Source organism: Vidua chalybeata, chromosome 3, assembly GCF_026979565.1.
Source record: "Vidua chalybeata isolate OUT-0048 chromosome 3, bVidCha1 merged haplotype, whole genome shotgun sequence".
Taxonomy (NCBI): Eukaryota; Metazoa; Chordata; class Aves; order Passeriformes; family Viduidae; genus Vidua; species Vidua chalybeata.
In genome coordinates, this window is record NC_071532.1 from 44,650,494 (window position 1) to 44,663,772 (window position 13,279).

Below are 13,279 nucleotides of genomic sequence, written 5' to 3' on the forward strand. Positions count from 1 at the left end.
GGTGACTGTTGCTTTCTCAGTTGTCTTTATCCATATTTTTATGTGCACATATGAAGCTTGTTATCACAGTATCTTGTTTTCTGGCTTTGACCCACTATCAAGAGCAAGTTATCATTACACACACATAAAAAGGACACGTTGACTTTCGCAGAGCTGTAGGACAATTCAGATCTCAAAGGCACCATTTTTCCCAGCAAAGCATGTCTTTCATTGTGTAAAAAATATTTGTACAAATTGGGCATACCCTATTCTTTTTTTTTTTTTGCATTAATTATTGATTGATAATTAGTTAGGGATATCTCCTTTTGCTGCCCCAGGGTTGCAATTTTATTTGTCAGGGACTTGTAAAATTAAATTACCAGAGTAAATTACCAGGTAAGGGGTGTTTTCCCCCATACGTATACACTTTGCCATCACAGATCTGTGAATTGTGGAGAATATGCTATTGGCAGTCTTCACAAGGAAGCTAAGTGGGCATAGAACATAAACTGCATTCTCTTTCCTGGAGTTACTATTTCCAAAATAGACCAGTGACAGCAGTAGACAAATTAATGGTGCATTAAGAGGACATTCACCTGTGCAACTGCAAGTCCTTTGGCTTGGATGCCTTGCATCCTCTTTTCTGGGTCTCTCCTCTCAGAACGTTAGCAAACTTTCTTTTGTAATAACAAACTTGGAAAGGAGAAAATTTTATTTATTTATATTTTCAATTTGTAGAGCTATGTAGGGTAAATAAATCCTAAAAAGAAATGTCTAGCTCTGTAGACATTTATTTGTGTTCTTCCTGGTATTCAGCTTGGTGCCTTAAGTCCTGCTTTGTTTCTCTGAGCAATCTGATACTCTGAAATGTTCTGTACAGCTCAGCAGAAAAAGGAATTTGCTTTGTCTAAGTCATTTAATAGCTTTTAAATTCCAATGGATTACAAATTTCCAGGGTACTATATGCTGGCTGTATCTTGATCTCCAGGACTTGAACGTGCTTTGAATTGTTTCTCAATAACTATGAATAGAATTGTTAGTTAAAGCCAAAGCAGTGAGAACAAGTGCTATCACAATAAGAATAGAGGGATGAGGGTTAAATAAAATGTGGATCAAGGAAACTGTTAAAATTTGCAAGTTAAATTGTGCAGTAGCCTTCATGCAGTCACTAATAAATTGCATCACTGAAACAAAGCTAACACTTCCCTAAGTATCATTTCTATAACCATGTTTAGTCCTGGAAGAAATAAGCTAGTTTGGAGCGCAGCAGGCTTCAGAAGCCACACACCAGGAGTCATTTCTATGAGGCACAGGACAACTCTTGGAAGGGGACTGACAGCAACAAGGCATGGCCTGGGGCACTGGTAAAGCAGAAAACTGAGCAACTGTAGTTTAAATAAAAGATGTAACTCTCTTATTCTAGATATAGAAGGCAGTCAAAACTATCTAGATACAGACGGTTTAAATAAAGACTCCAATCACAGTAGAGTGCTTCAGCATCATGGATGGAGGCTTTGTGGTAATTCCAAATTTATCCTTCAAAATGCTACAAATGCAATACAACTGGAAAGAATCTTAAATGACCTACAAATATAGAAAAGCAAATCATAAAAACCACTCTGTCATCAAACTGTTTCTTGAAAACAGTTTGACTCAGCAGCAGCAGCATCTTTTCCTTGTCTGTATCACAGCAACATAGGCTGATTATTGTCTGCATAGAAAGAATGAGATGAAAAAACTATTTGTCTCTCAGGAAATTCAGTGCCATAAAAACTTCCATTTTCAAGAGTAACTATTTAAGTTATTTGAAAACTTTGTGATCTTTGGATAAAACTTGTTTTGTGTCTATCAGTGCGGCATCAAGTAAGTTGATTATATATATATATATATGTATATTTGTATTTATATGAGCTAAGTGCCAAGATCCTTTTCTTCTTAAGAAACTGAGAAGTAGCCGTCTTCACAGTAGGCATCAGATTCACATATTAAGACTTCTCAACCAATGGGGTTGTTGCCATTAACCTCTTAATTATATGAAAAATGAGGAAAACTCATTTACTTGAGTGGTACAAGGTGAACATTTACCATAAATATCTAAAAGAAAAGATGGAAATGGCTGAGTTTATTATGGTGTGCTTGGATCAGTTCTACAAACTGCAATAGCATCTGCAAATAAGCATATGTCCATCACTTAAGCCTAATTCATGAAAGGCTCATTTATTTAAATGTTCAGATTTCTAATATTTATTGCCAAATTGCCATGCAAGGTTCATGTGCATTTACCCCTGAGTGCTTTCAGCTTCTTTTTTTCTGTATTGCCATGGTATTATTCCTTCCAAGAAGCTCATAATAATTTTTAATGCGTGCAAATGACTTAATGTGGTGCTAAGCCTTTTGAGATACATACCATTAAAACAAGATAACGCTTGAGGCAGACAAATTAGTCTTGTAAACTGGATACTAACCCTATAATGATCCAAATGAAATGCCATCCGAACACTCCATGTCGTGCCCTGATGGTGGAGGTGCCTACAATCTGTGCTGTGAGGATTGGTATGCTCTGGTTTCAGGTCTCTCATGAATTCAGTAAAGCTGTTTACCTTAAAATGAGGAACATTCTGCCTTCCTGAATGGGAGCTAACATCCCTTTATTAAAATGCAGAAGCATATATGCTTCAGCTGCAACCTTACTTATCCCACACAGAATAACTTGCATTCCTACCTAAAATTCATCCTCTGCATATCAACACGGACCTCTGCCCAGAAACACGTCCAATATTTTCATCTCTTTCCTCCTTTTTCTGGGTACCTAGAATTAGAGATTTCACTGTACAGCTCTGCCATATCCATAGCACCTCTTGCTTCCTTTCAATTCAATAGGAGAAGATGATAAAAGGAAGCTGTTCCTTGTCAGCATAGGAACACTGAGAAAAGAGTCCAGTAAACTGCCCATCAATTCTTCACACAAACTGAGTCAAGCCCAACAATAGTCACAATGTTATTCTTTAACAAAAAGTTGCTTCTTTAAGATTAAACTATTTTGCAAAGTTCAGTCTATGTTTTATTACGCTATCAAATCTGTCTAGAATTTGCAGAATTCAATTCCAGGAAAGATCTTTGTCTTAATCTACTGGCCTTCCTTATTCTATTTCTGAGAGATCAGAAATTAAATAGTCTAAAGAAAACAGGCAAGAATAAAGAAGGCCAAAGGGAATTTCTTATTTACATTTGGGATATATCTTGTTTATTTTTAATTATTTGAGTTAAGAGTTTTTAAAACTGGAAATTTGATGTAGCAAAAGAATGGGAATTCCAAATATCTGACAATTTTAAGAAGCTGAAGTCTAATTTACTAAAAATGTTTAGTAACAGTGGCTTTGCTATATAACTAAACACCTGCTAAAATACATAGTAAATACAAACTTGCCTTGTGTATCTTAACAGACATTGAAAAACAAGGACAATTTGTCAGAAAGCTGAGAGAAGTAATGGATATTTAAAACCAGATTAATTTAACTACTAAGTTTTATAGTAGCCTGTGTTCTGACTTCATTCATTCAAAAGGTAAATGACCTCTGCAATGGGATTAGTTCAGCTTTTCAGCTCTGCAAGTAAAAGCATTGATTATTCACTATGGACACAAAAATATTCATGGTTGCTTTTATAATAATTTTTTCCCTGCAAACTTAAGTATCTGCATTTGTGTCCAAGTTTTGCCTTTATGTGTAGAACTTGTGTCTGGAGATGCATCTGCAACCAGAATCTAGCACAAAATTGTTTCTATTCAAGAAATTCTTTGCATCTTCATGAACATCTGGGATAAGAATTTTGTACTTGGCAACATGTGTAGAGTGAATGGGAGCTGGACATCCAAATCGCAGATGCAGTGTTTACTCAGCTGGCTTAGCAGTTGTTTGGAAATAAGTATTGATAAGTTGTTGATAAGTATTTTTTTTTAATTGCTCTTACAGACGTTTACAGCCTGGTGCAATTCCCACCTCAGGAAGGCAGGCACACAGATTGAGAACATTGAGGAGGACTTCAGAAATGGCCTCAAACTGATGCTTCTCTTGGAAGTTATCTCAGGTTAGCTAAAATAAAGTTTTCTGTGTATTTACAGCACACAAACTGAAACACTCTTCAAGTAACAAAAATCGTTAACAATTCAAAACAGTGAACACAAACTGAGTAGACTGAAAAGTGAGAGATGAAACACTGTAAAGCAAAAAGGAGGGGAGAAGAAGCTCTGCTTTTTGCTTGTCTCCAAAATGTTCTGGTTTGTGCTTGTGTTTCAGGATATCACAATGTATCAGGGTATCATTGACATCACAGTGTTGTTGAACAAACCAAAAACATTGAGGACCTTGTCTTAGCCCCTAACACTTAAAATGCCTTTACACATAGGTTACAAATTAATTTTATTCTGCTTTTAGCATAAACATTTTGCTTTGCTTTTAATGATTTGGATGTACCAATGCTTTCAAAAGTGAGTGCCTAAAGCTCACCTAGATCAATATTTAGTCACAAATAAAAGGTCTAATTTTTCAAAAGAGTGGAACATCCAAGAACTTTTGCTAACTGATGTAAACTTAGTATTTCCCTTTTGTTATGCATTATTCAGTGGGGCAGCCTCCAAGATAAGAATGCCCCTTAATGGGAAGGGAATAGCTCAAGCTACAAATACACAAGACAGTTTAGATTTTCGCTGGAGATTTCAGTCTGGAAAGAAATTCTTCAAATGATCATTCCTCATAAAATGGAGAATCTTTTTTAGAAATTATTATTCTTTGTGATAATTTGAAAAGATAAGTTTGTTCAAACACATCAGCTCTATGCTCTGAAATGAGCTGCTCTGCTATGCTGGATGAGGTTGTTAAAAGCCATTCTTCTTGGTCAGATGTTCAAGAATGCTATGGTTGATCTGCTGGATAGAATCCAGCCTCTCTTTACAGTCGGGCAGAGAAGGATGATGAGCTCTGATTCTGCCTTCTTAATATTCAGCTACTGTAACAGATAGTAGCAATAAACCAGGAGTAGGAGGAAGTACACTTACCTTGCAGATGTTAGGACAAACAAAAATTTTACTGTGGTTTTACTGCTATATCAGAAAGATCAAAATCAGATGCTTCAACATTTGAATTTTCAGGGTTTGATTCAAACTTCTTTGGCATTTTTTCAGAAAAATACCTATTAAAATAATTGCTGACTTTAAGGTAGTGTTAGGGAACAGCCACTCTTGATTTCTAATCACTTCTTTGTCTGTAGCAAGGTGTATATAAGAATAATCACATTAAATTTGTTGTTCTGCAGGGGAAAGGCTACCAAAACCAGACAGAGGGAAGATGCGCTTCCATAAAATTGCTAATGTCAACAAAGCTCTGGATTACATCGCCAGCAAAGGAGTGAAACTTGTGTCAATTGGTGCAGAAGGTATGTGACAGATCTGGACAGTGCACTTTACTTAGGTCACATTACAGAGCAGTCTGGTGGAGACTCTTGGCCACATTATGTTCTTTACATATGGGTGCCACAAAAATCTCTTAATGTTGATTGCTGGACTGTAACTGTGAAAGGACAAGAGGTGGAAATATTTGGACTGCTGGAGAGGGATAGGGGTATAAATGAGCACTAAGCTTAGTTTGTCTCTGAGGTTAAATTGAATTGTCTGTATTTCAGTAGGTGTTCAGATAATGTTTTTTTTTTTTTCCTTACAGAACCATTGTGGTTTTCCCATAGATTATTAAAAGTAAGGAACTCCTTTAGAAACCAGTTTGGATTTAGAAACCAGATGCTTTATACGGTCTGACATCTTTAGGAGATGTTATTCAGACAAAACAAAGGCTGACATCACTACTGAGTGGCTGGAACCTACTTCCACTTCATTATGAGATTTTCTGCAGCTTTGTTCCTGAAATTCAGATGTAGAGTTAAGGGAGTGATCAAAAGAAACTGGTAGCTGGGGAGAGATTGAACATATGAAGAAAGTGGAGTGGGATGCTATTTACTAATGTAATTGCTTTTTTAATGTTCTGCTGTTCAGGTAGCTAAGTACCAACATGTGATTGGCTAGCTAGATTCTGATAGATGTAAACTGAGCTAAAGAAGACAGCCTCTCACTATAACTGAATCTATGCCTCCCTAGGAGGTTCAATTGTTTAAAACTGACAGAGATGTGTGTAGAACTTGTTGCTCCATGAAGATATTTGCATAATGGTTTCCATAGCCATTACCATACCAAGAATGATGTGGCTAGCATGATATCAAACTTTTTTTTATTCAATAGCCTCAGTGATGTGCTTTCTGTGTTTTTCCTCCCTATTCTAACATGTCCTTAGAGCAAAATTTTGGCTGTAACCTCATTATGGTGATGATAAGCACTCCTATATTCTACTGACATTTTTAGGCCTTTTTAGATTGATTTATGAGCCTCTTTTTCCTGTTTCCAGATTTCTACAGGCTTATATGTATCCTTATTCTGGCTTCCAAGCCTTGATCCCAGGAAGCTTACTGTAATTGTGGATGGAAGAGGAGATTCATTTTGTGGGATAAGGGTATCTGTAGAAATAATGGACAGATCTGGCAGCATTCATTGGTTCTACTGTGGTTTGACCTAGCTCACTTGGTTCCTTAAGTGTTGTTCAACAAATGTGTTCAGTTTCTAGATCTAGAACTCAAAAATCCCAAGAAATGTGCTTCATGGACAGAGAGTTTGTTTGAATTCACTCTATTTATTTGAGACTGAACTGGGTGAGTCACCTGAGTCCAGATTCATACCATCTGTCTTTTGGCACACAACAGAGATCTTTTTTGGGGAATATATCATCAGTGGGGGGAAATGGGCAATTCCCACAGGCACCTCAGATCTCAGAAGAGCTCTATTGTATTTCAGAGGTGTGGCTCCCTCCATCACTTGTACAGACTGTTGGGGCACCTGTACCCTTTGCTCAAATAAATGAAGTCGGATGGAAAAATATGCTTCTAAACTTAAGCCTCTGCAGTAAGGCTCTTCTGAGAGTGACATGGCATTAAATGGACAGCAGAGGGTACTGAAGAGACAATTTATGTGTGGAAATAAAAATTAAGAATACAGATAGCTGGTGAAGAAATGCTGAGATTACAGAGCATGGAGCAAATGAAAGGTAGCTTCTGTCATATCAGGCATGAGACTCTCAGGCTTCCTAACCAAAACCAGAGTGTAGCAAAAGGAATATCTTGTGGGACAGAGTTGTTCTTGCTGATCACTGTTTGCACAAGGCTGGAGTATTTAAACCAAGATGCATCAGCTCATATCTGCTCCTAAAAGGAGCAAGCCAGCCCTCTGCACTCCCATCTCCCTTATTTTGCCCCGTTTATTGCTGGCCACTACTGCCAGGGTACTCAGGCTGGGGAACAGCACTTGAGCATTTTCATAAGGCAAAGCATCTGGAATAGCTCAAATCAGACACTAAGAACATTTAAACTAACTCTGCTCTTCTCCTTAGCAGCAACTGGCATGAGTTCAAATGCTCTGTGATTTAGGTGCTCCATGGTAATTCCCTTTGGAAGTTGGCAGGAAAAAGGGCAGTAACCTCTTTCAGCTTTTCTGGAACTTGCTGCAAGTTGACTGTCCATGCATCCAGTATTTATTAGAGATTAAGGTGATGGTTTTAGCTGTTCCCTGTTTCTGGAATTCTCAATCTGTAAAATGGATGTATTAAAAGCAAAACCAAATTAATTATAATTAAAAAAACCCTAGATTCTTAGATGGAAGCATAGGAGAAAAATTCCCAGCCACTGTGATGGCTTAGGTGCAGAGAGGAACCTGTTATGGTAAGACATGACGCTGTGTCGAGTGTGGCCTGATGCCCACATTAGATTACATCCATGTGGGTGGAGGAGCAGATAGATTCACGTACCTTCCCTTCCACTCTAAACAGGCTGAGCACAAAGCCAGCTCTGACACAGACATGCTTAGTGCCCTGTTAAGTTTACTGCATCCCCTCTGCTAAATTTGTTACCTAAAGCACAGCATTGTGCTGATGCAGCAAAGCAGTATCACATCTGACAGGGTATGGTTTCACAGTGTGGGACCTCTGGCACCAGTGGGTGTTTAAAGAGTCCCTGTGCCCCCTGGAACTGCATTCCTGCTCCCACACTTCACAGCCCTGCCTTCTCACTTGGGCTGACAACTGTTGCTCTAGCTCTCCTGGAGACTGGATCAGCAATCTGATCTGTTTTTAAAAGACACTTCACTTCTTTTTTTTCCTTTTGCTGCATTTTTCAGCGTTGTTGACCAGGCACTCATTATAGTAGGTTGGAGTGAATGCCAGAAAGGAGGAGAGCACAGTCTCCTTAAGCTTGTCTCCTTATCAAAGTCTACAACCCCTTAACTCCTTGTCCCTGTGGGTGAGCACAGGGCTCGTGGGCTTGCCCGCATGCATCTGTTTGGGCATTCCCTGAGTTACATGGATACTTGGAATACTTTCTAATTTCCAAAGCATGAAGGTTTTGTATCTAAATCTACTGAGGATTGTGTTCCATTATCTGACATACTGAATGGTGAAGAGCACATAGGCCCAAGGGGAACAACTGGCATTTAAAATGGGGCCTCAAAACAGTGATTCCTGTGGGACATCAGTACAGAAATAAAATTAGTATTTTAAGGGTCCAGTGATATTCTTTGAAGTGATCATTGTTCTGAACCTGACTTTTCTAGGCTGTCTGTGGAGTGGAGAGAGCTGATCACTTTTAATTGTGATGCTGAGCAGGAGACAAATTGATCTACTCTGACCTCTCTTGTCAAAGAATCTCTCTCTCCACTGTCATGAAATGAGACTACAGAATCAAGAAGCTAAAATTAAAAACTGTGAAAGTAGTCCTTATGAACCATTCATAGTGCAGGACTTAAAAGTTTTCTCTTAAGTTTTAAAAAAGTGCAGTAACTCCATTTGGAAGGTACTTGCATCCTGAATGAAATCAACTAGATATGGAGAACCTCAAAAAGACAAATATCCTGTTAATTGGGAAATATTTCTGTATTGCTTTTCTGGGAAATGGAAAAAATGTTGAAGACCAAATGATCTGTGAATCTGCCACAAGAAGGTTAGAATAAAAAAATAAATTAATACATAAAACCAAAGCAGAATAAAAAAAATGGGACTAAAACCTTTGAGAAATTGCTTTACTTTACTTTTCCCCTAGACAGTTTTTATTGTTTCTGCTTCATTTTCTCTTCTCTTCTGCCCTCATCCCCAGAAAGCTGTAGCTTTGTGTATGTGAGGGGTAGGAGATATATTCCAGCCAGAGCAAACTGGCAGTGTGAAAAAATTAATGAAGTCTTCTACTGATCTGTAGAAGAAAATGATAGGAATGAATCAATGCCTTTTTGTAACTGATACTTTTCAATATTTTAACAACTTTGTTTTCTTCCTTGTCTTGTATAGGAGTCTTTTTTGTTGTTGTTTTATGCTAGCAGTTTTGTGAGAAACTAAAGCTGGCAAATCACTTGAAAACCCTCCTGAGGCACAACACAGATCTTGCTGTGTTGCTCTTTCATTCTGTATGTGTGTACATATGGATATGCAAATCAAAAAGCAATGTAGTGATTATGCAAATCTATTAATTGCCTGAGAATCAACAATGCCTCCTGAGTATTTAAATACATTTATTTTACATTTGAAGAAATTTGTCTTCATTGTATATACATATCATACATCTGATCAAAATAGTGAAGTGACTTGACTTCACCCAGGAGGAGGGAAGAAGAAATAGCTGCATGCTCTAATTGACATTTGGTCTTTTTTTTGTCTGTAAGGGTTTTGTTTTGAGATTTAAGGTCTTTCAGGGCCAATAAGACAGGATGCATGGAAGGCAGGCAGAGTGGTGTAAGAAATCTGGAAAATTAGTGCAGGATCCAAAGGGGAAAGTGAGTAATTAGCCATTTATATATAAACTTGAATTATCACACTAACAAAATAAGTAGAGGGTAGTGATGGGTTACATATTTCCTATTACATTTGTTAATTCCATAGGTTCAAATGACAGCCTGTGTCACACCCTACTGCAATTTAACATGTATCTCTAGTCTCAGAGATAGCAGCTGCTCATGTTCTGTAAAAGTTGCCCCTGGATTCAGGCAATTTTAAGTAGCAGAGTGACAGTATTTTCTGCTGGCTCCTCTATTGGCATTTGATGTTAAATTGAATAAATTCCTCCTGCTGCAAGTTCCTCCTGCTCCTTGCCCTGAACACCAGTGGGCCCCAGGCAGACACAGCTGCTTCACTTTTTGATAAGGGCTGGAGGTGACTTTTAAGTAGGGGAGCAGCTGGTGCCTTCCCTGATCCACTGCTCCTTTGGTGTGAGGTGACTGGAAAGTCAGTCTGCAATGGTGCACCCTCCTTATGGTCTCACTATGTTTTTCTGAGTCTCTTGACTTACTTTTGAGAACGATTTAACATTACCATCACACTTAAGTGATCTGGCAGTACATTTTGGTGTTCAGAAATTTCAGTGGTATCACTTAATTACAATGTGGGAGCATTGGATTCTGACCTGGCTTGCAACAGGGATTCCCATGTTCCCTGTGTTATCGGTAGTCTCAAACAGTCAGGCAGTCTTGGAATAAATTAAAACCCCAGAGGTAAAAAAAAAAAAAACCAAACCATTTATATTAAAGATACTTAAATGTGTGTATGCTTCAGAGCCGTGAGGCATTATAGCCTCGTGGCTGTGGTTCTGAGCAGCTTGGCAGGACGCTGTGTACCTCAGTGTCAGGTGGGGCTGCGTCTCTTGAGCTGTTCTTTGTGTCCTGTCTGGGCTGGCACTATAAGTAAATTCTCAAACATCTCTAAATAGTATCGAGGAAATTCTGAGTACCATTTTATTAAAAACCAATACTGTTAATGTCCTGTAGTTTCTTAAAAACTGGGGTAAGACCCCAATGTTTTTTGGTTTTGTTGTATTTGAAAACTGTTAATACTGATACTGTTCTAACTTTCAATATTTCCCTTCATGTTGTGTCTAAAACATCATCCTAAAAGGTAAAGATTTGAAACTGCTGCAACTACCCTGAGAGAAACCTTTGAGCATGGAAGGACTGAAGTGACCTTGACCTCAGTAACCTTCAGTCCTACTGACAGAGTATCACAAGCATGAGTTTGTTGAAAAATGAACCCAGGTGAACTCTGTGTGAATAAAAAAATATAGTAAAAGTAGAATTAATTGATTAGTTACAGTGTATTATTTTAAGAAATATATGATTAAATAAGACGAAATTGAAAAAAACATTTTAAATACTACTACTGTATCTATTTTTCACCTTAGAAATCGTGGATGGCAATGTGAAAATGACACTGGGTATGATCTGGACTATCATCCTTCGTTTTGCTATCCAGGATATTTCAGTGGAAGGTAAGAGTAATACAATTATCTTAAATTATTAAGAAATGTGTTTAAAGATATTTCTAAATAAATTGTGTATAAGTGAGAGGAGTGTTTTAGTTTTTTCCACAGAAAATGATACTGTAAGTTCTCTACCTGGTAACAAAATGAATTTCTGGAGGGAAAATTATTTACTCTTCTTATCTTGACAGAGACCTTGAGCCAGTTTTCTAAATGCAGAAGTTCTGGTCATGTCTCTCAGCTACAGAGACAAAAACATGACTATGTTTCTGAGCTTCTGAGCTGCACCCTTTGTGTACAGCTGTACCCTTTGTGTTTGATTCTATTTACAACATACATTTTTAGTCCTGTCAATTTGTCACATTCTTTGCAAATAAATATGATCTTATGATACCCCTCTTCTTCTTTCTATCATCTATCTATCTATCTATCTATCTATCTATCTATCTATCTATCTATAATTTTTCCCCTCACTGTTTCAGAAGTCTTTTCTTAACTTCTACTTGGTAACTGGCTCCAAAATGCATGTTGTTACAAAACTCTTTAAATCAAGTCTATGCTTTGAAAGTCTAGAATTCTAGAAACTAATCTCAATTTTCAACAAAACTATAATTGTTTCAAGCTCAGCATATTGTCCTGCCCACATAATTGGTATGATATTACATGTGGACCTAATGGTTTGTTTAATAATTTCTGACCTTTACTTATGCACTCATATGCCCATTGGGCTCAGATAAAAAATGTATTTTTTGGGCGCTTAAACCTCCCCATAAGCAAATGAACTGAGATTACAAGCATATTTCATGTAGGCACCAACACAAGCTTTTTTATGTCTGTTTGCATTATATTTTTATTGAGTATTTTGCTCCAGGGTACAGCCTACTGTGCAGACTTCCTTCCATATAATTCCTTCCATTTCTAACATCCCAGAAGATTCTGTGCAGGCTGAGGCTCTAATCTTAACTGACCTCTGTATTTTAATGAAATTCCAGTAGTCCATTTATATGAACATCTTCTAGGATTAAATGTTGGTTTTATTCAGTTTCATGTGGCCAATGACATTTAAGATAACAAGAAATTAATTACTTGAGCACTTTAAAATTTTTTCCTTTTTTTACCTCTTTGTCTTTTACAGAAACCTCTGCCAAAGAAGGGCTGCTGCTGTGGTGTCAAAGGAAAACTGCTCCTTACCGAAATGTGAACATTCAGAACTTCCATCTTAGGTAATCTTCCATTATTTCAAGAGGTAGAAGCAATCTTAAAAATGTTATGTCAAATTTTCCCCACAGTTGTGTAGGTATATATTTGATCAGAGAATTTTGCTCTTCACTAGACCTTTTTCAAATTCTCCTGCTCTGTCTTCAGAGTGTTATTTTGGTTAGCCTTTAGCATTATTTACTATGAATTCCAGAGTTGTTATTTAAGAAAAAAGATCCTGCTATATACAGAATTACCATATTACATTGTTAGGCGTCCTTTGTATTAAATGGGAATTCTTGAGTACTGTAGCATAGTGGGAAATGACTGCTTTCAAATGAGAGCCACAGAGAAGTTCTTCTGGCAAAAAGACCAGTGTGAAATCTCATTATGTTGAATCAGTCTTTACTGTTTTGCAGTGTACGTTACTATAAGAAGCATAAAATGTGCTCAGTACATACACAACAGCAGCACTGTAAACACATTTTACATAATCAGGCTCATAACATAAGTTGGAAAATTTACTGAAGCTCCAGCCTTGTGTTTCTGTGTTTTCATTAAGAGCTAGGATGGGAATTCCAGGCCCTGTACAGACTGCCTGGTTTGGGGATTTTGCTGGCCTAGTTCCTGAATCTGTGCCACTGGCCTACCTCATTAAAGTACATGACTTACCATGTGCACTGTTTAACAGGTGATCTTCCCTTCCCTGAGACCCTTCTAATAT

General features: G+C 37.5%; 1 protein-coding gene across 5 annotated transcripts in view; it reads left to right on the forward strand.

Moving 5' to 3' along the window:
* The window catches only part of ACTN2 (actinin alpha 2), a 67,378-nt gene that overhangs the window by 18,582 nt on the left and 35,517 nt on the right, over nt 1–13,279 (forward strand). For all 5 annotated transcript variants that reach the window (XM_053937186.1, XM_053937182.1, XM_053937185.1 and 2 more), the window contains exons 2-5: nt 3,951–4,065; nt 5,290–5,409; nt 11,281–11,367; nt 12,494–12,581. In XM_053937186.1, the coding sequence (XP_053793161.1) occupies nt 3,951–4,065; nt 5,290–5,409; nt 11,281–11,367; nt 12,494–12,581 (410 nt within the window). The remainder of the gene's footprint in view (nt 1–3,950; nt 4,066–5,289; nt 5,410–11,280; nt 11,368–12,493; nt 12,582–13,279) is intronic.